The following is a 27,971-nucleotide window of genomic DNA, read 5'->3' as shown; positions in this document are numbered from 1 at the left end:
CGTCAACACAGTCAGGAACCCTGAGGTTTTATCTTAAAACTGAGACGCTGCAGTGTTTCGTCTTCATTTCTGCACCATCAGCTGTTTGAGGGACATCACAACAGCTCCACCTTGTGCTTGGTTAATGAAACACAGGAATGTTTCTGCATTTTTATCTCAGGTTATTATTGTAAAAATAGGTATTTGTAGATTTAATTAATTTTAATTTTCTAGTCTTAGTCTTGATTTAACATATAAGGGTCATTCAGGAAAAATACTTTCTTACATTTACACTAAGTCTCTATATTATTTCTCCTCACATCCCTAAATCAGCTGAACTGTTCTGTTATTTTTAAACCTGGAAAAAGTTTGTATGTTTACCTTTTCTATGAACTTTATATGATGACACCTGATTCATGTTAACTCAAAAAATCTCAAGTAATTTTCTCCATTTAACAATAAATCAATTAAAAAATAAACAGTTAAAACCCTGATAATAAAATTAGAATATAATTAACCAGAATATAAGATAGTAAAATATTAATACAAAAAATACAAATTCAAATTAAATAAAGTACAAAAGCAATAAAATGAAATGCATTAAATGGATGTTAAAATAAAATAATCAATTAAAAACAGGAGACATCGATCAGTGATTCAATAACATATTTTAATTTTTCAGTGTTTTAGTATAAAAATCCCACCGGCCTGTTTTCGGCTGGTTTCCACTCCCATTGGCTATAACTGTGGTTTTTCCCAGAGAATCAGCTAAAGTACCAAATCTATTTACACACACAACATCCACATCCAGAGGGGCCAAAGAAAATAGGAAGTCTACCCATCGCTACCCTGCCAAAACAAACACCAAACACTATCACCTCACCTCTCAGATTTAATGCTATTAATCCAAAAAATTAAAAAAAAACTCATTAACAACAGAGGAAGAGGAGGGGCCTCTACATGTGGCTCCTAGTGTGCCCATAGTATTTTCTTACAATACTCTCTCTATAAAGTAATGCATATACATTTTCTGTTTTACAATAAGTTAGTACAGGCACATTCTCTTCTCTCCTACAGCTGACTGTAGGTCAGTTCAGGTGGAAAAGATGATTCTGTGACAGAAGACTTGAACTCATCACAGCACACAAACAAAAAGGCTGAAAACCTGAAAAACTGTAAAAAAAAACAAAAAAAAAAAACAGTGGGAAACTTGTGGGCAGCAGATTTTTTTGGTTTCGGTGTGAATGATGCATTTAGGCATTTTAAATTTTGAGAGCTTCTATATAGATTTTATATAAATATATACAAACAAAAAAAAGTAAAAGTAGTCCAGTAAAAACATTCAGATAAAAAAAAAAAAAAGATGCACACACAAGAAAAATTAATGCCAAAGACGAGAACTTGAAGCTTGAGAACTCAATAACTTACAAAAACTGTAAAAAAGGAGCTGAAATAAAACGTTCAGTACAGTATGCATGTTTGTTTTTCTCTCTCTGTAGAGATAGCACCAGCAGAAACACCGACACCATCAGTGTCGACGTGGGTCATCACCTCTGACTGTATAAATATCTGAACACGATGAACCGAGACAAACTGAGGGAGTGAATAAATTAGTGTCAGACCTTGTACAGGATATTTACAGGCGCTGCTGCCGTCACACACACACACACTGATGGACATTTTCATGGCAGTGAGATTGTTGCAGCAGTCTTGCAGCACATTTAAGGAGGTCAGAGGTCAAACTCCGACACATTCAACAGGTGTAGACCCGTGATTTTTCGGTCCTAACAGCCAAAGTTAGATTTTCAGCTTTTTGCACCCGCTAACCGAGTCGATTTCATTGCATAGCTCTTTGACAAAACAAGATAGCCGTCACAAGCTACAGTATTTCGGACAGGGGGGTGGGGGGATGGGGGTGGGGCAGATGTGCAGGGAGACATGAAAACGATCCAGTTGTAGGAAATGGTAAACATGACAAGTGTATGTGTATGTGTGTGTGTGTGTGTTGTGCGTACGAGGCAGAAACAGCATCTCTGTGGTGGTGGTGTTCAAAACAAAAAGCTTAAAGGTCAAGGAGGAGAGATGGATGATGGGAAGGGAGGGGGGTGGTTCAGTCTGTGACAACGTGGTCGGGGCTGGGCTCCAGCTCGCCACTGCCACGGTTCAGGTGGTTCATGGCCCGGTCGAAGGCGAGCCGCACAGCTTTTCGAAAGTGGGCGGAGCGAGCCTCCATCAGCTTGATTCTATCAAGTGTCTGGTTGATCCCGAAGGGAGCCATCTTGGATCTAGGAAGCCATTGCCTGAGGAGAGAGAGGACAGACAGTTAGTGTGTGATGACCCCGCCTCCTGCCTGCCCTTGTGACTCTGTGTGTGTCATCATGGCAGCATGTGGTACTTGAGACTCCTACTGTAGCAGGAACCACCAGAGAGGTGGTTTTGAGTGCTGTGGCAGGTGTTTCAGATCTACCAAAGCACTGTGAGCCCGCCCACAGTGGGCGCCACAAATTTAGTGGACAGAAATTTCTAATTGAGTCAACATGGAAAAAGCCTCTGGGACCATAGTCGGCCACCGTGAAGTCTGTAGATCATCATGGGTTTGCGTAAAGTTGCAGAAAGCTTGTTGATATTTAGTTTTCAAGATACCGACCAGTAAACTTCACCAGGGGCGGAGCTTAAAAAGAGCAATACATCTAATCATTATAAATCTGTTCACATATCTTCAGGTCATGTTTGGGCCCGACCCACTGGACTCCCCCTATGAACTGTAGCATCAACATGTTAAACAGTTGCTGCGCTTTATGTAAAGATCTGAGCAGCTGTTTGTATGTTTAACTTTACTGTTTTTTTTCTTTGGTGGTAATTTGTTATTTGGTGATGAAGGTAGTTTTGACTGATAAACTGATCGACCTAATGTTACGTACTGATGTAACAGTCTTTGTGCAGTTTTGTACATGTAATAAAAAGATTCACGTTTTCAAGGCACCTCTCCAAAAACAAATCTGATTCATGATTAGTACGTCTCTAAACTGGTCTGGATCAGAATTACTTTTCTCCAAAAGCAACTTTACCTCCAAACGAAACAAGAACAAGCTACACAAGCTCCTATAGACAATATTAATTTACTGCCACATTTATCTGATGATTTGACATTTGTCTTTGCCCAGATGACAGTGGTCCACCACTCACTGTCAGTGACTGATGTGCCCGACTTATCTGTTGCTGAATAAAGACAAATTTAGGCGACTGTCTTTGCTGCTCATAATGAAAACCAGAAAATCACTGCACACGTTAAATATGTAAAGATAAGAAAGAGTCGGGACAGAATTTTTTTAATCTTAACTTCACCAGTTGTAATAAATCAAACCCTGTGTCAGCCTTTTATCATCTTAAAAAACATAGCTACAGTAAGAGGACTCGTGTCAAAGTTTTATCTTGAGTCGACTTTTTTTCAGGTCCACTGAAGAAACTTTTCAACCAACAAAACAGCAAGTCGACGAGTTTCTTACCAGCTGCGCCTGCTGTCGAAGAAGTGGACGAGGAAGAGTTTCTCTGCGGACCTGAACTGCATCCGCTCTCCGGCTCTGAGGACGTCCAGTGGTGGATGGGGAAGCTCCACCCCGTTGTGCTGACACACCGTCCTCCGCGCTCTGGGGTCCATGATCTGAGAAGAACGACAGACAGACAGGGGCGCAGACTGAGTGAGACGGCCTCGCCACAATAACAGTGTGGAGTAAATCCTGGTGGCGGCGGTCGCACAGGAGAAGCCCGCACTCAGAGACACAAGCATGCAAAGCCGAGTCGAGCCGGGAACGCTCTGAGCGAAGCGGCCGACTTCACACACATCAAACAGTCCACGATTGGCCAGCTGGAAGCTCCTGCATGGCTGTGAGCACAAATCACGAGCTACGGCACGCACGATGGCAGAGGGGGAGATGGGTAATGAGACACAGAGTGGACTAACACTCACTCACCAGGGCGGGGTAGGAGGGATATCCACTACATTTAGCCCAAACTAGTTTAAGAGGCTCCAGAACAAATGGAGAAGCAGCGGTGGGCTTCCACACCTCTACAGGAACAACGACAAGCAAGTTATGAAGGATTCACTGCAACAGACACAGAGCACAACCAGTCTGAACAAACAGCCATACACACAGGAGAGGAGCTCAACACACACACACACACACACACACACACACACACACACACACACACACACACACACACACACACACACACACACACACACACACACACACACACCAAGTTTTTTAAAGACTAACTTTAAAAAACATTTGAGTAGATTCCTAATGAGTCACTGACAGACTTCACTGATAAAAGGTTCATGTAGGGGAAGTGGATTTGATCTGAGCTGATCTTCAGGACCAGGATCAGGATCAGGACTGATCAGATTTTAACAGATCAGATTAGTTCAAACACATCATCACCTGAATGATGATACAGCTGATTGAAATGTTGATTGTTTCTTTACTCTGTGTTTTGTCCCTCGGTGCGTGGATGCATTAAGCTCCAACTGCTTCTCTCTTTAGTAAAGACTATTTTACAAAACATTCAGGCAACTCTCGTTTTTAGCAGCGCAGACACTTTCATTACTTAAAATGACAAATGTGGCGGCAGGTCATATGAGCTGTCACTAATTAACATAAATTCTGTGAGCGACTTGATGACAGGACAAAATAAAACCTGGGTGTCATCAGGTTGCGTTGTCTCTCCAGCATTATCTGCACTCAGCCAAAGATTATATGTGAGGGAAGAAGCTCCACTCTGTAACAAGGCTGTAGGTGTTTGAGTCGTCCCTACAATGGAAACAGAGTGATACATCATCCTCTAGTGGATCACATCACATCATCTCCTCCTCTTAAACTTTAATTCCTATCATATCAATAATTTAAGCTTAGAAATTTAATAGGTTACAAACCAGGGTCTTCAGAATTTAGATTAAATAGCTCGTTAAAAATTAGGTGTGTATAATTCACAAGCTGCAGTTGTGTGTGTGTGTGTGTGTATATATATATATATATATATATATATATATATATATAGTCATTGAGCCATGCATACAGGAGCAGAGCTACACACACACACACACACACACACACACACACACACACACACACGAGGTCTGGGTATTTTTAGACATTTTAAATACTGGTGCAGATACAATACCTGTTTGAGTCTCAGGGCTGCTACCAAACTAATGCACGGCTCACCTGAAGTCAATAAGAACTTATCATGACTTAACACTGACTGTGCTGATTATCTGTCTGCACACAGTGTGCTTTTTTATTGATTAACAGGAAAATCAATAAAGAAGTTGATGATTTGGATTATAGGTGGCATGTTTGTTGGTTGAGTGGTCATGATATGAGCCTATAATTCACTGAACCCACAGAGAAACTAAGGGACTTCACTTCAACCTTGTCCATCAGAAGCTTCCTGTTCCTGTTTTCCTTCCACTTAGAGCTATGGCTCTCTGCTGACTTCATCCAGGAACTCTTGAGCTCACTTTGTGAACCAGTAAATTTCATTAGTGTGGCGATGTGGGAGGAGCTGCTGCTTCTGTAAAATCCCATTTCAAGATTTTCTTTTAAGGGATTTTTAGAGCAGAACCCTGGACTCTCAGATTAATAATCCACTTCACTGTGAGGTCAGTGATGTGAGGGAGGAATAAATAAATACGATGCATGCTGGCAACGAAACAGTATTAGTACAGAGGAGCTTTTCATTAGTTTAGTAAATGTCTTTAACAGACAGAGAAAAGAACCGACCAATCAACGCGTTGCCATGCTGTCACATGCACATCTGTCAGATAACTGACTGAGCGGACAGACGCTCTGCTCACCTGACGAGATCTTGGCAGCTTTGGTGAACTCTCTGTTCTCGATGCAGGTCATCAGAGTGCTTTTGTCGTCCACAGTGCTCCGTCGAGCCGCCGCTGGCCGCCCTTTACCGCCTTTAGACACGATGACGGTGCTGAAAGAGAGGAGAGGGAAGCTAGGTGAGGAAACACCTCGTGCGTGATGACCCACCAGCTGAGGAGAAATTTAATGGTCAAAGTTTTGACTCAGGCTGCAGGTGATGATTATTTCACTATTAATTATTATTTTTTGTCAACTGAAAAAATGTCTCTTTTATTTATTCAATCAACAATCATGAACTCAAAAGTATGAAATGTACTCTATAATGTAAGTCACAGTGAACAATAATTGATTATCAAAATAGCTGTTGATAATTTCCTTTCAATAAATAAATTGATTAACTGACTAATAGTTGCAGCTCCAGTTGAGACTAAATGGAGACGGATAAGCTCTCTTGACTTTCATAAGAAATTAAAATATACAATTAAATATGTGTTCATGTATTCACGACAGTATTTCTGTCGGGGTTTTTTTTTTATTTAAATTTCTTCCACTAAAATTTACAATAACTATGAGTTACTAGTTCTTGTAAATCTGTTTTCTTGGGATTAAAAACTACTGTACATGTAAAATTATACATGTGGGAAATAAAACAGTGTCTTGAAGGGAAATTTGGTTTTCATAAAACTTTGGTCTTTTCTTTAAAAATTTTTTTATGTCATCCATTCCCAGAGATCAGCAGTTGACAGAAATGATGGACAAAACTTTAAAGAAAAGACAGAAATGGGAATAAACTTGAACTCTGCATGATCAGTCAACAGCGGGGCTCTGGATGTTTCCAACTGGACTCACCTGGTGCCACAGAGGACGCTTCCACTGGATGAGATGCTCGACTCGGAGGCACAGCGGCGGCGAGGCTCCAGAAGACGAGGAGACGCTGAGGTTTTCTTCTCTACCACAAAACCGTTTGTCATTCCTTAAGATAAAAAAAACAAACAAAAAAAAAAAAAAAAAAAACACAGGAAACTTGTCACACTGCATTTCTAATGATCTTTGACATTCTGGCTAATGTCCTATCACTGATTTCATTTGGACTGAAAAGTGACAGCTGCTCTCTCAGTACCTGTGCCGAGGCGCTTTATCGGCGTCTCCTCGTCATCATCCTCTCCGTCGGCGCTGCTGCTGCGGCTTCTTTTCTTCGGCAGGAGGAGCGTCTCCAGTCGAGGTATCACTACCGACAGGAAGGTTTTGGAGCCCAGGGATGGCGGCTGTGCAGCGGTTGCCTCTGGGGTCTTGGGTGGTTTCTGTGGGCTGGCACTCTTGGACTTGCGGAAGAGGACGTTGTTCCGTCGGTTGCAGGCGCCAGAGGCTTCGGTGTTGTGGTCGCCATTGGGGAGCAGTGGGTCTGGGATGTGCCCATTGGGGGTTTCTGGGTTTACTGAGGTAGACATGTCACTGTCGAGCTCCATAGGAGTCTGGTCCATGCTGGGTTCGACGGGCTTCAGGGGGGGCGGCTCCGAGTCAGTGGGCGACGTGTCGAGTTGTGACGGTGAGGTCAACAGCTCTAACGTCGGCGGAGGTAGGGATTTCTCCTCCTGTGGGGTGGAGGGCTCTGCTGGGGGTTCAGGTAGTGGTTTCTCATCTGACTCAGTGGGGCTCGGGTCGGGCTCTGGGGTAGCGGGTGGTGGCGGAGGGAGGGACTTCTTCAGGCTCATCTCATTCCGGACCTCCATGATGGTCTTCTTGAGCAGTTTGAGCCGCTTGCTGCGGGACGGGCTGTGCTTCATGGCCGTGCTCAGGTCCAGCTTCTCCAGCAGCTCCTTCAGCTGATCCTCCAGGGGGGTCAGCTGACGGTAGGCGGGGCTCAGGAGGCGGTCCACTGAGAGAGAGAGTCACATCAAATCATCACTGTTATCTCCATTACAGCCTCCAGCTCTTCCATTTCAGATGCCTCTTTTCTCATCCTTTACACTTTCAGCTTCAATGCACACTGACATTACAGAGTGGAGCTTCATTCTCTAACAAATGATCTTTAGTTAGTTCAGATACTCGCTGCACGTTAACTAGATTAACAGCCAAGAATTAAATTTTAGCTGTTATAAAATTAACATGAGAAATTAACTGATTCAAGTGAAGAACAAAACTATAAAGATGGTGGATATTGATGTTTCTTAACTTACCGTCCTCCCAGGTGAAGGGGGGCACCACCTCTTGTTTTGGGGCTTCAGGAAGATGCAGTCCGCTGGGGAAGTCGAAGCCGATCCGCTCGGCCTCTCTGCGGGCCCTGCGCAGAATGGCTCCTCCGTGATCCTGCATCCGTTGAGCTGCCTTGTAGAAGAACGTGTCCTTGGCGTTGTAGGTCATGCAGTTGGCGATGATGAGGTCAAAGTCCATCTCAAACTCCTCCAGGCTTCTGTAGCAATGAGCATCAATGCGTTTCCTCATGGTGGAGAAGTCCATGGGGTTCTTGATGTGGTCCAGGTAGTCAGGAACCTGCAGGCGACAGAGGGGACATGTCAGAGGCTGCAGACTGTCTGAGGAGATTCACTTTCATCACAGACATCTTTCTTTATTTTTCCATTCACTGACTCTGAAAGATTATTTTGTTTTGTGTATTGTGCCCAAAGGTCAAGAGCGAATTTCCACACTCAGATCACTTTTCTGGACACAAACTCATCAACATACAGCAGTGTGCACCAGGTTCAGGCACTTCAGATGTTTAGATTCTGAGCCATCACACAGTACCATCAGGGAGGACTGCTGCAGAGAGCACAGAGAACAGACCACACAAACAAACAGTTGTGGTCAGAGCCCTGCTGCAGAAACGCTTCCCTCTGAAATGTCACAGAGAGGAGGCGTTCCTCATTTCCATCAAATTTTGAAAGTTTGACATTTGGGTGAACTGAAAAAAAAGCTTCTGCCCTTCATGAAATCACTTCAGATTTTGTAAACTGACAAACAGTTGCAGACCTCCTTGATGCTGACGGGCTGAGCGAAGATGCTGTACTGGTCCTTTTCCTGGAGCTGACAGAGCACGGCTCTCAGCAGGATGTTGAAGGGGGTCAGCTGGACCTCCAGCACCGACTGCTGCAGCTTCATCTGAAGAGAGACACAGTCAAACAGGTTCAACACATGTGAACAGGATCAGACTTTAGTTTATAATGAATCTGTGTCACTTTCATTGTGTGAATGCTGCTGTGTCAGAGTTCAGTACAAACAGACAGTGACAGTCAGTACATTGCGTGTTTCAGGTAAAAAAAAAAAAAAAAAGATCACACAAAGAATTTTGTGGCAAAAATTCACATCACATTCTGTCTTTGACATACAGCAGCATTACTGTGAATAAATAGCATCATTATTTATTCAAATTGATTAAATACAACAACAAACCTTACCAAAACTGTGCTGTAAGCTGTTTTATTAAATAAAGAGTGACATGAGGTTTAGCTCTACTCCTGGCCTTTTGTGTGAGGTGGCTGGTTGGTGTTTGGCAGGTATTTGAAAATAAACCACATATGCAGACAGGATGATGTTGAATTGACTGTACCTCCTCCCTCTTCAGTTTCTCTCTCTTCCTGATGAGCTCCAGCAGTAAACGAGCTCGCTCCAGGTCGTGGCGGAGGCGGTGCCACTCCTTCAACTGCTCCTTCAGCGCCTGGTTTGTCTCCATGCGCTCCTGGGGAAAACACACCAATCTCAGTTGATAAAGAAGGACCACGTTAAAGGGTAACGCTCGACTGTCTGTAGCCGGTGTGTTTCAGCAGTACTGACCGTCTGCTTGGATTTGGGCGGCTGGGGGTTGGCCTGCAGCCGGCGGATCAGCGGCACGTTGTTCCTCGACTGCCTCTTCAGCACCCAGTAGCTCAGCACCCTCTCGACAAACAGACGCTTCCTCTGAACCGCCACCTGGTTCAGGATGGTGTCGAGACTGAACCACAGGGAAACAGAAGAAGATATAAAATCAATAAATACTCATCTGAGTGCTCCAGATTCTTGACCTGTCAAGGCTTTTTTAATGATGTCATGTTCACAGATCTCAGAAGGGTCCAAAATTGTGACTCAGGAATTGTGACTAGTGGAAAAACCATTCCACGCCATGACATTCACAAATTATTCAAAAAACGATATCTGAAATCAAGTCTCAATGACTGACTTTTATGCACTCTACCGCTGGATCAGGATGAAAATAAAAACGTATTATTATATATTATTAGAAAAAATCCATTATTTCCTATTCTCAGGTTTCTATTGTGTCCTGTGAATGTTAAGATGCACTTCCTGTCTCATCTCCTGTATATATATTATCAGTTATTATCTCAGGTATGATTTGACTCCTGACACCTGACAATGTGTTGAAGTTCACCACCTTTAGAAACAGTATGAAGTTGAAGTTTAACTGTGAGAAATATTGGCTTACATAGACTGAGTATTGATATATAGTTAATAAGAAAGATGCACTCTGGGAGTCCTGATTGCCTGCATACCTTGAGGCAGTGATACTGGGACCAGAGGTGGTGGGGGTCTCAGGTTCTGTCTCTGATTCAGGCTCCCCTCTCTTACTCTTCTTCTTCTGCCAGCCCTTAGCCCGGGACTTCCCTCTCTTGTCGGCCCTCTTGTGGCAGGCTCCATTTTTCGGGTGCGGCTCCTCGTAGATGTTGAGCGGCCGACGGTCGCAGCCTTCGGGTATGTGGCTGCAGCAGTAGGCGGTCTTTTTCACAGAGAAGGTGGTGGCACCGGACGATGTCTCCTCTTTGACAGGCTCCATCTTCATGTAGAGGCCGGCCTTCTGGGCGCAGCTGACATGGAAGGCTGTGTAACAGTTGATCTTGTCACACTGGATGCACGCTCCTGCACCTTTCTCCTTACACAGGTAGCAGGTCAGCTTCCAGCGTGCTGGCGGGATGTTGCGGACGCCGTCGATGGGCTCAATGAAAACTGTGTCAGAGAAGCCAACCTCAGGGACCCACAGAGCACAGGCTACATGGCCCCAGCGGTCGTCATCTGTCTTCTTCAGGGCCCCGCCTCGGTTAGGGCAGAAGACACACTCTGCAGGCCGCGACGGACACTGCAGGCAGTGGCGGCAAAGCCACTGGCCCTCAGGGATGTACGGTACGCCGTAGCACTCTTGGTGCACAGCAATGTTGCAGGAATCACAGAAGAGGATTACGTTACTGTCGGCTCCATCTCCGTCCATGCAGATGCAGCAGACGGCGTCCTCGTCCACCAGAGACTGCAGGTCGCTCTGACCCTGTGTGGCTAAGTACGACTCCTTCTCAAAGCGGTCCATTAGGAACTCAAACAGGTTGTGCGATACCTGGCTGATGCCCTCGCTCTTCCTCTTCTCATTGATGATTTCCAGCCAGGCATAGTCTTCCTCGTCCATGTCGTACTCCACCTCCTCGTCCAGCTCCTCCGGTGTCCTCTCAGTGTATTTGTAATATGTCACCGGCCTCTTCGGCACCACTGGCAGATTGTATTCAACCGTTCTAACCTTTGGCTCCAACAGGCCACTGGTACTGCTGTGGGTGCCGCTGGTGCCATGTGAGGCCATGAGCGCCGCGTTCTTCTTCTGCTGGTTGTTTTTGAGGCGCACAGAGCGCACCAGGACCTGCTGGGGCTTCTCGTTGTTTTCCTTGTTACTGTTGCACTCCATGATCTCCTGAGCTGTGGGGTCGTCGTCAGTGATGACGTCCAGCTTGTCGTAGATGCTGAGCCGGTGCACACGACCATCCACCTCCAGCTCCACCATTCGCTGAGCTTGTGCGTACGTCAGCGTCTCCCGGTTGGGCGATGGCTTGATGGGAGACGACTCCCTCTTCAGCGCAGATGGGCGGTGATTTCGACCTTTTTTCTTCATGTTGAAACCGTGAAGACCCTGAAAACAGAGAAATGAAACAAATGTCAATGACTAACTGATGTGATGTTGTGGAAGCCATTGCTCAACAACAGCAGTTTTTTCATGTCATTAACCCTGACCAACCCCAACCCTGTGAAGCAACAACCAGCACTCAGATGAGTGTGTAGAGTGTGTAATGGATTTAACAGAAACCTGCACTAATGATTAACAGCTTTAATCCTCAATGTTGCCTTTCAGGAACATTAACTAGCAGTTAATGTGCTTACACGAGGATGCCGCCACCACCACCTCCTCCAGCCTTCAAACTCAGAGGAGCAGAAAAATACAAAAATTACGATTTTAAATTTCTGAGTGAGTCAGTTTGGTTAGTGTTTAACACTTGTTCTGCAGGTCCCTTAAAGAAGCATTCAGGATTTCTATGAACTGACTACATTTCTACATAGACAACTGACTGTTAAACAACCAACAAGAGTGTTGAGCAACTGAGCATGAATTCAGATTTAGGGACCTGAATGCAACTCAAAATAACTTAACAGTATATTACTAGTGAAGTGTGTTATTTACATGGTACAGCTGAGTCTTGTCTGCTGCAGGTGTTGCCCCTATACATTGTTGTCAGCTGTTATTTGCTGATGCTGATTATGCAAATGTCCTGGATACATTAGGGCTGGGTATTGTCTGCAAATGTCTGTGCCACTATGAAACATTGCTCCTCACACCATAATTATCTTGCGCAAAATAAGCATGTTTAATTATTGTTGTCATGTGTCAAAACATGCCAAATGCATCAGTTTTAAATGACAAACTTTGTCTGAATATAATACAGGATAGAGTTAGAAGAGTTTTTTTTATTTATTTCAGGAACAATCAAATCAAAGACTGTAAACAAGAATCAGAATCTAACGGAGCTAGTGCTGCAAACTTTTGTTATTTGACATTTTTTTTAACACTCGAACTTTCTGAACATTTCAGTCAGTTTTCAAGAAGTACTGAGATTTGATACCCAGCCCTGGACACATACAAAAGTATTCAAAAGAAGTCAACAACATATTGCATTTGAAGTGCTGGACACATCAAATGACTTATATCATATATATCAATTTATAAGTTGCTATTTTTGTGACAACTGACTAATGAATTAATTGGCTGACAGGTTCAGATCTCCATAAAACCATCTCTGTGTGTAGAATTAATTATTATCCATATACCATTTGTTTCAGAAATCATAGGAGCGCCATGCTCTATGTCTCTACTTGTACATGTACTATGCAATAATAATAATATTACTAGACAATAGAAATAATTTGAAGGGTTTGTTTACCAGCTCTGGCCTGAGTACAACAGATAAGTTTACGCTTGTTAATCTTTTTGAATCTGTATGTCTGTGTCTGTGTTTGTGTTTAAGTGTATTAGAAGTTTCTGTCCAGATTATTTTCTTGATTAATTAATGACTTACAAGTTATAAAATGTTTCATTGAGCCCGAGCTGACATATTTAAATGTCTAGCTTTGTCTGTCCAGCACTCAAAAAAAACAACAACAACAATTAAAGAATTTTCAAAAACGCTGTTGGTAAATTTTCTGTTTTACAACAACAACTCATTCCAGCCCTATATGTTCTATGTTCATAACTGTATCCTGTAGCTTCTGAAACCAAAGCCCTTTATTTTTGTGTGACCATACTTGGCCAACAAATAAACAAACACATTTATCTGAAAGTATACTGATCATTGATAAACTGATGTAGTGATGTTTTGGTTTTGGACAGTTGGTCAGACTAAACAAGACAGTTGAAGTCATCACCTTTGGCTCTGGGATAGGCAGTGTTCACCGTTTCTTTTTGGCATTTAATAGGCAAAACAGGTATATCGAGTAACCCAGTGACTAATCTGGAGATTAACCCATAATGAAACAATGGTTAGCTGCAGCTCTAAACAATTATAACATCTTATCTAACAATCATCTTTTACAGGCTTCTGCAAGGGAGATGTAATGCAGCTGGGAGCTGTAAATGTGATGCTCCATTGTGTGTTTATCTTCATGTTGTGCAGCTCAATCTCAAAAATACTGTCCAACCACATTCGTAGCCTACGGGCTTCGACAAGGGACGAGGTTCCGCTACCATTTTTAAATGGGACGTTCCAGTGTGATTGTGCAGCTTTAGTTTCTGAGATCAACATGTTTTCAGTTGGGAGCTGGATGTGGTGACAGTAAAGGGGGCGGATTCAGGTTGGATATGATAACGGTCACTTGATGAATGAAAGACTTGCCCCGAGAGCAGCTCAGCGCCTCTACACCGACCACAGGGGGCCTCGGTCGGCCGCCTGAAGCCGCTGAGAGCCGGTTGTTGTTGGTGCCGAGTATCCCCGGTGAACAACGGCAGCTTGTTCACTTCTCTCTAACTGAAACTGTGCCTGCTAGCCGCGGCTAAAGTTAGCTCCGTTTAACAGAACCATAACCTTAATCTTTGAGAGTAATCGGACCTGCTTCAAGGTTATCCGCTAAACACAGGTCTGTGGCAATAAAAGACGGTCCGGCGATGCCTGCCGATGAGGCGGCGGCCTCTCCGGTCGCCGGTTAAACGCATTAGGACACTCCGTCCACAAACTAAGCTAACGTTAGCCTGCTAGCATTATACCAAACTGAGGGGGGAGGAAATATGGCGACAAGCACAACAAGAAACTGCCTCGATGGAAAAGGTTGGCTTGTCCCCAGAGCAGCACAGATTGGTTTTGGGTTCAGACCTGCCCGGGCTGTAGGGGACGGATATTAAAGAGGTGAGGACGGAGCAAGGCTGAACTTACCTTGGTATTTTCACGAATTCAGCTTGTAAAAACAGCAGCAATGGCGGCGCGGCCTGCGGAGCGAAGGGGCAGTTAAATCCACATTCAGTCCGCTCATCCAACGGCGGCCGCGGCTCGCACTGAACCGACTGAGACCTGAGAGTGACCGGCAGGTATCCAGGGCGACGGAGCCGGCTCCAGGTGTTCCACTTCGATCAAAAGTAAACACCGATCGGTAGGAGGGCCGTTCAGTGGCGGTTGGAAGTGGAAGAGCTCAGCGGCTGCCCGAGCTTCTCTTCCCCCAACAACAATGCGGTACGCTGTGTGAGGTCGTTACGCCGTGACGTCACCGCGTACAAAACGTACAACCGACAACCTGTTTTTTTTTTTTATTTATTTATTTTTTATTTTTTTTATTTATTTACAAGCACTGGAGTACTACAATGAGGTACTCCAGTGCTTTATTTATTATTTTATGAGTTGCTGTAATAAAGCAGTAAACCCAGTGTTTAGTTTGTTTTAGAGAGATATTGATTTGACTGTGTGACCATAGCAGTTGGCTGCAGTTTGTGCTGCTGTTTTCTGCATTGGGTAATACAGTCAGGTGTTTCTACTATTTTGTCCACCCCATGTATATCAGTGAGGGTAGATAACAGAACCTCTCTGCATGATGCAGTGCAGGTCAAAGGCATCACAAACCACAGCCCCTAAAGTGATCATAAAGTTAAATCAACTCCTCTCCGGAACAATTTCTTTAAAATCTTAACATTATATCCGACATGAAGGGAGGATTTCTTACAGAACTGTTGTATTAAACTGCATTAGTTTTAGCCGGGCATGCCTAAAATACTGCAAACTGAGGTGGTTGGCAGTTTATGATGTACATCTTGCCAAAACTTTTAATTTCAATTATCTTTCAGGGAATATGGACACCTTGCAGAAACAGTTTAATTAGTCATAACCAGTTCATGAAGTTTGAATGAGTCTCTTCAAAACTTGGGAGAGGCACCTTCCTATCTACAGAAAATGATCTGTTTTTCTTACTTTTTAAATTAGCGTTAATCCAGGAAGGTAAATTGTAGTAGGTAAGAAAATGTATTAACAGTCAACAGCTCCAAAACAGGCTGTAGTAAACAGTGGATGGCAGCACAATGGTGGTTTTTATTTCATGTTTCTTTTTATTGTTTACAGACAACAGTCAATCACTTGCAATCAGTTTCTTAACAAAGTTATGGTACTCAGACAGGCAAAGTTAATATAGACAAGGCAAAATCCGGTTTGTTTATATTAACCTTGCCTTATGAAGGCCGAAGTACGGTGGCCCTGAGGGTCAAAAAACAACATGTCAGCCTGATGGATGAAGGATGTGTCACAAGGTCTCTACATAAAAAAACGATAAAAAAAATTCTCCCCGATTGGACAAACATCTGGTACAGAGATCCAGAACATGTTTAGCCTAGCATAGCACAAACACTGCAAGTAGGAGGCTACTGCAGTAGGCCAACAGTTTCCCTCTGGATCGATCTCTGTACTGGACGCAGAGAAATAAAGCTGATATCCATCTTCTTATCTGTCAGAAAACAAGAAACTTTCTCAAGATCCAGACTGTTCCTTTACTGATATCACTGTCCTTTATCTCCTGGTGTTTTTTCCACCAATCAGGAGCAACAGTGTGACCGATCAAGTGGATTCGGCCGGTGGTTCTGGCTCGTCTGGACTCTGGTTGGGACAGACAGATGGAGCGTCCTCTCTGGACAGCAGGTTGTTTTTGCGGAGTTGACAGGCCTGCTGGTAGGGCGGGCAGATGGGCGGCTGAGTCGGAGGTGTGTACTGGTACTGTTTACCAGCCTCCAGCTGAAGAGAGAAAACAGAGCATGTTAGCATGCTAACATTAGATAATTAGCACTACACACTAAACACAGGTGGGGGGTGCGGGGTTTGTTGCAGGTATTAGATAAAGTCAGTATTAGACAAATTAAAACATTAATTTAATTTGAAAAAACTAAACCCTTTAAAAACACCATAATTTCAAAGCCCTTATAGCCCCTTTTAATGTATACATGACTTTTCCCCTTAATTTAATTTTAATATTAAATATCTGACAAATCCATTAATACCCAGGGATTTTTATTCAGCATAAGTATTTAATACTTTTAACCCAGATTTGGAATACATTAATGAATTGGATTATATTTTAAATAGGTTTTCTGTATGGATTAAGGGTTTTTAGGGGGTAAAACCCCATAGAGTCACTGAATAAAATTACAGGTCCCCCTTAGTTTGTATCTTAATACGATCATTAATGTACAACTTCAGGGGTTCACCTCATTTGGAGTTAATTAACGGATAAATAAATGGATTATAACATATTAAGGGTTTTATTTAATGGGTTATCTGCATGGTTTAAGGGGTTTTTAAGAGATAAAATTTCTGTTAATTTACCATCACTTAATTCATCCATTTATTACCCTGTTAAAATCCATGTAAAAACATTAATCACATCATTATTAATGGGTAAATGAATGTAACTTAAAAATAATAATAACAATAATTATAGTTTCAGAGTGGTAATTAAAAAACAGTTACAATCAAACTAACACTGGAATAACTGTTAAAGAATAAAATGACTCATGTGTCAGTGTAGACCAGGAGGATGAAGCTGCGTCTCCCACCTGCAGAGGGTAGGTTCTGTCTGAGTCGAAGGCGCTGAGGTCACCACACGCCAGGAAGGGAACAATGACACGGTTTGGACCCTCCAGCTGGTTAAAGTCCACATCTGATGGACAGAGACCAGAACCCAGAGTGAGAACACAGAAGAGAACCAGGACCAGGACATGCAGGGAAACTGAAGACTGATTCATATTTGATTGTTTGAACAGATCTGATTGTCCAAAGTTAAATCCAAAGACTCTTCTCAGAGTCTCATGAATGACCTGCAAACAAACATGATGCACTTCAAGAGCAGGGAAGCCAAGCTGCTTCCATCATCCAACACCTCCAGATGTGGTCTGGATGATCCATTATAATCGGTACAATCAAGACACCTTCACTAACACAAGCTTTTCTAGATTCAGATCAGATATGCAGACACAGACCACATGTGGAAAAGGGCTCATAGTTACCGTAGGAGTGGTCCAGCAGAGGGTTGGACATGTTGGGGACGTAGCCTTCAGGAGGAGAGTAATTCTGACACACGACAAACGCCTCTGCACAGACAGACAGAGAGAAACACTGGATATCAATGGATTTCACATATGAATTAATGTGGTAAAATCAACACGACTGACTGTGACTATCCACAGTGCAAAGACCTCAGATGCATAAAAGGGTTTGTCTCCTGTCGGAGCCGTGTGATTGGTCAGCGGTGGTGGTGACTCACCGATGCTGGAGTTCCTGCTGCTGCGAGGCTTAGCGCAGGTCACACCACTGAAGAAGATCTTCAGCTGAGAGTAGAGCAGCGTCACATCTTTACCTCTGAAGATCTGAGACACACAGGATGAGACGAGGTGAATACAGTCTGATCTGAAAGGAGACATGACGTCCACGACATCGACGAAAAACAATGCATCGCTGCACAAACCTATTTACACCGTGGTAAGTGTGCAGAACGACAGTATGTGATCTTATGCCAATGATTTTACTTTTCAAACTTCTCAGTGTCAGCTGAAACATTTTGAAACATGTCACAGCCCAAATACTGATCCAATTCAGAGTCCACATCTGGACAAATACAGATCAAATGACCACAGCTGTTCTTCCTCCACCTGTTGAATATGAATGGTGAATAAGTGATAAATCACATGAGTAAAAGTTGGACTCACTTTGGCCACAAACGTTCCTCCAGGTTTCAGGACGTGAGTGGTGATATTCAGAGCCTGAAACACAAGCAGCTGTCAGCATGACGTCACAGACCCACAGGTGAACACAAACACACCTCTGTACTCACAGCCAATAGGAGCTGAGCCTGGATGTACTCATCCACATCATGGAGCCCGGTTACTGTGGAAACACAACAGGAAATAACAATAAAAGAGCTGAATAAAAACAACACAGCAGCGAGACACAGGTGAGGAAGGGAGCGTCTCACCGTCTGGAGCTCCGTCACACACCACGAGGTCGGCTGGCTGACCCTCGAAGTGACGGATTATCTCCTGAGCTGTCGACACCTGAGAGGAAGGAGAGGACGCAGGTCATGAGACAAAGTGTTTGGTGCGAGGTTCTCCTTGTGTTTCCACTCTGGGACGTTTTAGATAAATGTCATTAAAAAGGTTATCATGATTATTATTGATGTTCTGTCAGATTTTATGCTCAATCCAGGTTCCTGCTGGGGCCAACACAAACCGCTGAGTGGTCTAAAACAGCATCCAGCATGTCAGACCAGTTTTTCAGCTTGTTTCACTGCAGAGCTGTGATCCTTTATTTTTCTATTGTAATGGAGGTCAAACATTTCCACTAAATTTTGCACTAAAATTACACATTTTGCAGAAAATTTCAAACATTTCCACTGAGGTAATATGTGAATCAGTTTTTCTGCAAAATATTACAGCATAATTCAGCACTATTTGAGGCAGCAGCTAAAACTGTAACAGTATAGAACATTATTACTAATAACATGTATCTAATATGAATCTTTGAGGATCTCAGGAACTCCCTGCTTTGAGCATTTATTATTGCATCTTGTTTCAACTGAGACCAACTGTAAGTACAGTTGTAAGCAAAGTTTGAGCAAAGGGTGTATGTAGTTAATTAAAAATGAACCTCACTTAATGCACTGTTTTTTTTTAACTTCATGAAATAAAAAAGAAGAAAATGAGACACCATTTGTGGCGTCATGAATTTACTGCTGTGGAAAAGGACTCTGACTTATCTCCTCACCTTGGTGATGTCTCCCTGGATCTGAGTGACTCCTGGCAGAGGAGCCATGGCCTGCAGGTCCACCGCCACGATCTTCACCTCCTCACCCCCCTCGCTCTTCTCCTCTCGACCTCTGAGTGGAAAAACAAACAATTAAATAGTTAAGTCATGGTATTATTAACACATAATTTGAAAATCTTTAATTATACTTTTGTATAAAATACAATTAAACTGCTGCCACACATAAAATTTGTGTCCAGGTGAGTGTATAAAAAAAAAAAAGAAACAGAAAAAGCTAAACCTGAGTTTGCGACTGAGGACCTGACTCCAGCTGCCAGGAGCTGCACACAGATCCACCGCTCTGTTGACACCTGAGAAAGACAGAAAAACTAAGTCAATGCATTTAGATCAATCAAACATTTATTAAAAGACAGCAGAAGAAAACGGGCAGGGACAGAAGCACAGAGGAATGCTGAAGGAGCATAAATGATCCAGGAACCAGAAAGTTAAATGTTCAGATACACTTTTTCTAACATGAAACGTATGTAAGATGCAGGTCTTGACAGGACCTTTGTTCTGTAAGACCTTTAGTTCTGCTGGTCTATAATACTGAGCCTGGGAGGGGAGGGAGCTGTAGGGTAGGTAGGGGACCAGTTGGGTGTCTCCCTGTGTCTCAGGTGTCCTCTGGGTCTCACCTGTGAACAGGTTAAATTCATGGTCGAGCTGCAGCAGCTTGAAGGCACTCCTCGCTCTCCAGCCCTCCTCTTTGGCCAGACGGTAGTAAATGTCCCGCTTGTCTTTGGAGGAGCGACCCATCCTGAAGTCTGACTCCCCTGGTGGAAAACACAGAGAGAGAGAGAGAGAGAGAGAGAGAACCAGAAACACACCAGCCTCATTTATTCCTGCCATGATATGATGATATGTTGTGATGCACTGGGTTATTATAGGACTTCAGCTCATGTTTTACCATTATTTTATTAAGGTGAATGTAAGAATGCGTACAAGTCTAAATTCCATTGAAGAATTCGCAAATTTTATTTGTAGTGGTTGCAATATTACGATCACTGTCCGTTCACCTGATATTATGTTCCAATCAAATTACACTGTGATAAACGACAATATGAACCAACTTCCTAAAGACTTGAGCTTTACGTGATGTTTGGTCTATTCTGTGTCAACCGAATTTAACAGCACATCTCAGTGAATCTAGAAATGTATTTAGTTATAATATAGTATACACGTATCGTCCCGGAGACCGGTTACCTTTATCTAGTTCAGTTTTTAAACGGGGTTTGGTGTCGAGTGCAGATGAAACGAAAGATTTCTCTTTTATCTGACCTTGTTGTCTCATGTTAGGTCAGTGGACATGTCTGCGTTAAATACATACACATTTATTCTCAACAATACAGACAAGACAATAACATATTATCTAATTTAAACAGAGTTTCAGAGCCATTTACTCACTATTCACGTGTCGTCCCGATGTTGACGATAGAAGGACCCCTGTCGGAAGGTGTCCCCGGAGCGCCTGTCCAAAATGACACCATCGTACAAACTCACCATCTCTGCTTAAAACTTAAATGTTTTGTTTGTTTGTTTTGTTTGTTTGTTTGTTTTTTTGGTGTTTTTTTTGCTTGTTTTTTTTGGGGTTTTTTTTTTTGTAATAATTCCTAAACCATAACCAAACCTTTAATGATGTGGAACTTTATATCTAATTGTCTATTTCAAGCCGGAATTTCTGTCTATACACACAGTGATGTTTTGTCGTGTTTCAATATAATTATATAATATAATTCCACGCGTAATATAATTACATAATTCAACCATCAACCAAAAAGAAAAAATGAAGAACAAAAGGGAGGAAATGTTACACATAATATCAACTAGTTATTAATTTCTAGCGTTTTCTCACATAAATTAAATATTAGAAAGAGTAAAAAAATGTAATCAACCTCAAACTGAAACTATATAGAAGCTGTATGAAAGTATTTAACAAAACGTCAAAAATGATTTTTTTTTCTTTAGTGCTTCCCAGCCACACGGTGTCGCTGCAGATAAATTAAACTCCAATATAGAAACAACTCTGAAGGGAAATCACTAAAAATATCAGTTATAAACAAAACATTTTAAAGAAAAACACAAAGATAGAAAAACAATGAACTCACAATATAGATTAGATTAGATTAGATTAGATTATAATTATAAAAAATTATAAAAATTATAAAAAATGACTCTATATACTGCAATTAAGTACAGTTGAGGTATTTGTACTTCTGTACTTTACCAAAGCTTCCATTTTCTGATACTTTACACCTCCACTTCATTAAATTTGTGCTTTTGACTCCACGTTTGTTTGACAGTGGTTACTTTGCAGATTTAGATTAATTCAATATATAAATCAACAAATTAAGTAAATTGAAATTAGTCTGACCTTTGCCAGCTGCAACTTTAAAGTGCATAACTAAAATGAAATTATATAAAACATACATTTATTATTGCGAAATTGCCATTCTGATTATTGACTACTTTTTTGTTGATGCCATTATTTTACTTTAGTAACATGTTGAGAGAGTAGCCAGAGTGCAGCTTTTCCACTTTTACCTGAGATTATAAAAAAAATGCAACTGGCTGATTATCTTCAATTCAACATTGAAGAGAACTAAATTAAAATTACTCAGTAGTTCTGATGGAGCGGGAGCTTAAAATAATGTAAATGTAATGAATTCCCCTTTTTTGTCTCAGTGACTGAACTGAGTTTAAGGAGATTTGGCATTAATGAACAAGACACAAACTTAAATCTGAGGTTCTCTTTAAAGTGATGTGGATGTTACACAGAGAAGATGAAGTCTGAAAAGAGACAACACAAATAAAATCAGTTTATATACAAAAAGTTTAATTTGAAAAATTTCCATGAAAAAATACTTTTTCCTGTGAGAATTTTACATTCAAAACATCAAAAACTGGAACAAATGAAATAAGAATTAGTTAAAACTTTTGAACCTGATGTGAGAATATTCAAACCTGAATCTGACTTTTATTCTTGTTTTCTTAGATCACAGGAAGAAAGAGACACATTTTATAAAGGTTAAAGGGGATAAATAAATAAACACAGGATGAGGAATGTCTCCGTAAATAAATAAAAACACTTAATGTACAAAATACACATAAAAATAACAAATACATATATTCAAATTAAAAAAACAAATGCATATATTCAAAATACAAAACTGAGTGTTTGCATTGACTGTGCATTTTACACCCCAAGACTGAGGGTGAAGGAGAAGATGGAGGACAAAAATGGATCCTCAGTAACATGACCTCAGTATTGAAGTAAGTGTTATAGTAAACTGTGTTTTTGTTCTATCAATACTCAAACTCAGGTGTTGGAGGAGGAAACACAGAGACGATGTTCAGCCTCCTTTTTGAGCTTGAAGCTAACTTGAGGAGCAGCGGGAGGTCCACAGTGAAAACTGGACCAGATTTCCTTCTTCTATGAGACATTTAACCTGAACTCGAGTCAGGAAGAGTTTTCAGACAAAAGTAAACACTGAAGGATGAGAGACATTTGTTGCATGAAGAAAATAAAAAGAACCAAAAAGTTATGTTTTGGTATCAGAACTGAGACTCAGGTGTGGTGTCCTGAACCAGTCCAAGGCCTCCAGAGGTGTGTGTGTGTGTGTGTGTGTGTGTGTTATGAAGTGCTGAATGTGTGTTTTCAAGTATTCCACCACATCAGCAGGCGAGCATCCTTCACCACCTCAACTCTCACATTATAAGGTGGGTGGGGTTTGCTTTGGGGTGGACAAAAATGTTATTTAAACTGAGGAAAAACTGGAGACTTTGGAGAAATGTGTGACACTACTGTCTGTACGCTAATGAAACGCCAGCAGCTCATGAACCTAGCACAAAGAGTGGGAATGGGGGTAACAGCTAGCATGTCTCTGCCTAAAGGTAACACAATCTGCCTACCTGCCCCTCTAAAGCTCACTGATTAACACATCATGTCTTGTTTGGTTAGCCCAATCAAAAACTGGACTGTAAAAGCAACATCTGTCATGTTACAGAGGTTAAGAGCCGGAGAATTTCTTTTTCAGAACCTGCCGGCTCAGAGCCAAATAATGGTCCAGCACATACCTCGCTGTAAAACAAAAAATTATGGGCCTCACATAGCAGCTATGGAGTTGCTGAGTAAGTTTTTTCATTGGATGAATTCCTCTGTGATTTAATGATGTTTCATATTTTAACCATGAGGATTCTTTGGAGCCTTTGAAGAACCCTCCACCCCTGACCATGGCGTTACTCTACCCACAGCAGCTTTTAAAGTCAAGGCACTCAAACAGCAACACTAGATGGAGAACAGGTATTGAAGCTGCTCTGTTATATGAACGAGGGAGGGGGCGCTCCTGCATCCTAAACTGTGACCATGACTCACTCTGTAAACAGAAAAAACATCTTCTTTGGAGCAACAACCACACGATCACAAGGAAACTCAAACGCCAGAGAACAGCTGTCAATGAAGTCCTAGCCATGCCCCTCAGCTGAATCCCATTGACCAATCAGAGGCTCTGCTGGCTTGAAGAGGAAGATGAGGAGGAGGAGGAGTCAGCTGTAATGGTATGAAGCGTGATGCTGCCGTCGTCCGTCTGCTGACCGTCACTGCTGGTCACCCAGGGGTGGAGGAGGATCTGCTCCAGGGTTGGCCGGTCAGACGGCTGCTGGCTCAGACACCAGCCAATCAGCTGCTGGCACTCTGTGACAGAAACAAGAGGAGGTGAAGAAGGGGGACAACAGGAAGTTACAACTTTCACATCTCTAAGGTTCAGGACAGTGTGTGGTGATCAATCTAGAACCGGGTCCTGCGATCTACGCAGAGCGGACTCCTCCCAGACCAACCTGTGGAGATGTTGCCTCTGAAGTAGATCCGTCCTCTCAGGATCTCCTCGTCCTGTTCAAAGGGGATGTCCCCACACACCATGTCATACAGCAGCACGCCGAGCGACCAGACGGTGGCCGAGCGACCGTGGTACCGCCGGAACCGGATCCACTCTGGAGGGCTGTACACCCGTGTACCTGAAATATAAATAAAACAGTGATCAGAATCACACATGTACAGTCTGTCAGAGTGAGTGTGCAGAGCGGCGGTGGTGGGGAAACACCAGCAGCAACAGGAAGCAGTGACTAATCATCATCACCATCATCACGGCGGCCGTTAGCGAGGGCTGCTGGTCACGAGAGCAGCAGCTGGTGTTACCGATAAATACTTCCTGAGCAGAACAAAGATGCTGCTCATCTCATCTGTCCTCACCCAAGTAAACAGGACTAGTGTGTGATGGAAGGTCATCATGTGACCTACATTCTGGTTCCAGTCAACATGAAAGCTTGTTCTGTCATCATGGTGACCTATCTCTCACTCACACACACACACACACACACACACACACACACACACACACACACACACACACACACACACACACACACACACACAATCTCCTGTACTTTTAAGAACTCTCACAGCTGCTTGCCTAACATGACAGTAACCTGGACCTTCAGACCAAGTCATAACCCTCAAGAGGCTTGGACTGGATAAAATGCCCCAGTTTTCCAGAACTGTCACCATTTTCCTTAAAAAAAGCTCCTGACTGTCTAAAACCATTCCTACTACTAAAAAACATCCACGCTTTTCTGAAGTGTCTCCAACTTTCACAAAATGTCTTTACAAAAAAAAAAAAAAAAAAAATCCAAACAAAGCAATTAGACAGGTCGGTCTAAGTGATCAGACTCACCATCAAAGTCAGTGTAGGCGGTATCTTTGAGTAGGGCCCCCGAACCAAAGTCAATGAGTTTGATCTGTCCGGTCCTCAGGTCCACGAGCAGGTTCTCGTCCTTGATGTCTCGATGGACGACGCTGCAGGTGTAGCAGTGACGCACCGCCTCCAGCACCTGCAGGAAGAAGCCGCGTGCCACCGCCTCATCCAGCGCACCGTGCTCCGTGATGTAATCGAACAGGTCCTGAGCCGCCTCCGGACGCTCCATCACCATCAACCAGCCGTCCACCCGCTCCCACCAGTCCAACAGCCGCACCACGCCGCCGAATGCCCCGCCCACCTTTTCCAACAGCACGATCTCCAGAGGAACCACGGTGCCACGCTGAGAGAGCATCAGAGAGAAAATTATCAATTCACCATCCATAAAATTATGCGACAAACATTTTAGAGGCAGAAAATGAATAAAGAACTATTTTAATAACCAAATAATCACTTTAGACATTTACAGGCCTGAATGGACTGTTGATCAGAAAAGGTTTATTTTTTCAGTACCATTTTAAAATTTTGCTTTATAGAAAATCAAATGGGCAGATTTATCTTATGTTATGATTTTTTACAGAACATGTGACAGGGGTCGCTGTTTAAAAAGGTTCTCGATCTCAATGAGACTATTTATAATGACACTGTTTAAATGAAGGATTAAGTAAAAGAATAATAAATCCGACAGGAAATGACTGTAAACATGTTAATCTGCAAGTGAAAACAGGTAAATCTCACCAGAGTGCCCCACTCAGTGACTCTGTCCCTGCACACATGTTTCACCGCCACCTGCATGGAAACATTCAACATTAAACACTCAGCCTCCGTACAGTTACATACAATATATGAACATACAGGGAAGAATAAATTCTGTTTCTATACAAAGAGACAGAACAGCAGCTACAATACAAATCTGTAACTGAACAGTAACACAATGCTTTTAGTTTGCTGCCTCTGTCTTTAAATGTTTCTTTAATCGTGAATAAACATAGTTTTCCCATCAGGTCTCGGCTGATATATGTAACTACTTCCTGATCCCAAAGACTAAAGAGTAAAATAACAGCATTATTTTTCAGTATGTGCAGACAGTGAACAGTGAAGCTTAACAAAACACCACTGTCTTTGTGAAAACAAAGACCACATGTCAGGCAGCGCTGCACTGCATCAAGCTATGCTAACAACAATGCAAGAGGAAGTGAAGGAACAGACCCCGCCTTCCAAATAAAAGCACATGCTCATGATGACATAACATGATGTTGAGCTCTTGTTGGGAACAGCAGCTGTGATAATCTGGAAATGTTTAAGTCAGTCCAGATACAAACCAGCAGCTTTAAATACTCTAAATTATATATTTGTCTTTGCTTTATGTTAAGTCAAATTAAAATATTTAAGTGATGTAAAATATCAATTTTGATTTCCTGACTGGAGATACAATAATAAGCTGAGAACAGATGGTACATTATACAGTAAAATGAATGAATCAAACTACAGAATACATCATTGAGTGATAAGTGACATCTGACTGTTTAACAGTTCCTGCAATTACATTCAGCATCATGAAAACCATCTGCCTATTTGGGTGATGATGACTCAGTCATCACATGGTGAATTATTAATCATAGGTCACAAAACTATCAGCTGACAGGGAAGCTCCAAGATCTGCTGCTATGACTTCAGCCAAACGTGGTGTGTTATATATAAACACACAAACTGAGTCATCCAGCATGTCTTTTAGAAAACCATTAACACTTAATTAGTAGACTAAAAGAAAATTAATTACCTTCTGTCTTACAAATCGATCATTAATGTTGATTTTCAAACAACAATTTCAAAAATTTTGATGTTTACATCTTCTCAATCCTTTTTTTAACACAATAGAAAATCTAATATTTTTCAGACAATAGAGACTATATGCTCTGAGAAACAGTGATGGACATATTTTAGCTTTTGCTGTTATTTTTAAAGAAAATACAATAAATTATGAAAATAACAAGCAGACTGATTAAATATTTTTAATAATGCTGCGATGGGATTAACAGCTAATTAATTTTAACCTGCGTTTTCAAGTGCTCAGAAAAATGGAAATTTGAACATTGTGTGATATGATTGATAGCTTCAAAATAGCTATTAAAGGAATCTGGTGGTGACAAAGTGTCAGCTACTGTTTACAAGGTAAAGAATCTAACAATATTTTTAAAAGGCTTATTATGAGCTGCTTTTATTTTGAAGGCTGCGGCCGGAAACGTGGCTGCTTCCTGGGTGCAGCTTGCCGCTCGGAGCCGCGGCCATGTGCCGGGACCAAAACAAAGCGGCCGGCTGCTCTCACCGGCAGCCCGTCGTCCAGGCGGACAGCCGCGTACACGGTGCCGAATCCTCCGTTACCGAGCACCGAGCCCAGTTGGTACAGTTTCTCAAACGACTGCTTCTCCGCTTTGCCTAGAAAAAAAAAAAAACAGAAAAAAATACGATTATTTGAAGTAATTTGGACCCTGTAGAACTTTGCGCCAAAATCTGTAACCCCACCAAAACCGTCTCTCCGCCGATGTGTTTTCGTTTTGCAGTTTCAGCTTAACACCAAACTGTTTAAGCAGAGGTTTAAAATAAGAACAATGCCGTAAATCAACAGGAAAACATCCAAAAATCACTGAATTCACATGCGCAAATGTCCTCAGATGACTTGTGTTGTCCTTATGTCAGCCGTTTAAAAATGGAGGACTGTTCAACATCATCATCATTATTATTATTATTATTATTAATATTCACATTTATTATCTACTCTTTAACTGTGTCACCTGACTAACTCGGGAAATACCATG

At 42.2% G+C, this 27,971-nt stretch overlaps 3 protein-coding genes across 4 annotated transcripts in view; all 3 read right to left on the bottom strand.

Moving 5' to 3' along the window:
- Positions 1 to 628: 628 nt before the first annotated feature.
- On the bottom strand, positions 629 to 14,831 carry LOC139606449 (bromodomain-containing protein 1-like). Of its 2 annotated transcripts, XM_071458663.1 has the most exons (12): positions 14,516 to 14,831; positions 10,340 to 11,730; positions 9,627 to 9,783; positions 9,403 to 9,531; positions 8,826 to 8,954; positions 8,036 to 8,348; positions 6,979 to 7,734; positions 6,708 to 6,831; positions 5,840 to 5,970; positions 3,951 to 4,045; positions 3,486 to 3,640; positions 629 to 2,279 (listed from the first exon to the last, which is right to left on the bottom strand). In XM_071458663.1, the coding sequence occupies exons 2-12, from the start codon at positions 11,710 to 11,712 to the stop codon at positions 2,090 to 2,092; spliced, it is 3,552 nt and encodes a 1,183-aa protein (XP_071314764.1). In that variant the 5' UTR covers positions 11,713 to 11,730; positions 14,516 to 14,831; the 3' UTR covers positions 629 to 2,089. The 2 variants fall into 2 exon arrangements, with proteins under 2 accessions (XP_071314764.1, XP_071314773.1); XM_071458672.1 differs by lacking the exon at positions 3,951 to 4,045 and having other exon boundaries at positions 2,124 to 2,279; positions 14,516 to 14,830.
- An 804-nt stretch (positions 14,832 to 15,635) lies between these two features.
- On the bottom strand, positions 15,636 to 20,926 carry ftsj1 (FtsJ RNA 2'-O-methyltransferase 1). Its single transcript, XM_071458673.1, has 11 exons — positions 20,813 to 20,926; positions 20,044 to 20,181; positions 19,650 to 19,719; positions 19,370 to 19,481; positions 18,582 to 18,660; positions 18,441 to 18,493; positions 18,316 to 18,369; positions 17,874 to 17,976; positions 17,617 to 17,700; positions 17,167 to 17,270; positions 15,636 to 16,348 (listed from the first exon to the last, which is right to left on the bottom strand). The coding sequence occupies exons 2-11, from the start codon at positions 20,162 to 20,164 to the stop codon at positions 16,175 to 16,177; spliced, it is 954 nt and encodes a 317-aa protein (XP_071314774.1). The 5' UTR covers positions 20,165 to 20,181; positions 20,813 to 20,926; the 3' UTR covers positions 15,636 to 16,174.
- A 1,294-nt stretch (positions 20,927 to 22,220) lies between these two features.
- Positions 22,221 to 27,971, bottom strand: part of LOC139606443 (serine/threonine-protein kinase pim-3-like) — a 6,475-nt gene continuing 724 nt past the window's right edge. Inside the window, exons 2-6 of the mRNA XM_071458650.1 lie at positions 27,482 to 27,591; positions 25,894 to 25,944; positions 25,135 to 25,498; positions 24,242 to 24,418; positions 22,221 to 24,098 (exon numbers count right to left, since the gene is read on the bottom strand). Coding sequence (XP_071314751.1) covers positions 23,905 to 24,098; positions 24,242 to 24,418; positions 25,135 to 25,498; positions 25,894 to 25,944; positions 27,482 to 27,591 — 896 coding nt within the window. The 3' untranslated portion in view covers positions 22,221 to 23,904. The remainder of the gene's footprint in view (positions 24,099 to 24,241; positions 24,419 to 25,134; positions 25,499 to 25,893; positions 25,945 to 27,481; positions 27,592 to 27,971) is intronic.

The sequence above is a fragment of the Trachinotus anak genome, unplaced genomic scaffold, assembly GCF_046630095.1.
Source record: "Trachinotus anak isolate AG129_WGS33_773 ecotype Australia unplaced genomic scaffold, CSIRO_AGI_Tana_v1 ptg000002l, whole genome shotgun sequence".
NCBI classification, from domain to species: Eukaryota; Metazoa; Chordata; class Actinopteri; order Carangiformes; family Carangidae; genus Trachinotus; species Trachinotus anak.
Note: the sequence above shows the minus strand (reverse complement) of the source record. Positions and strands in the feature narration are given on the sequence as shown.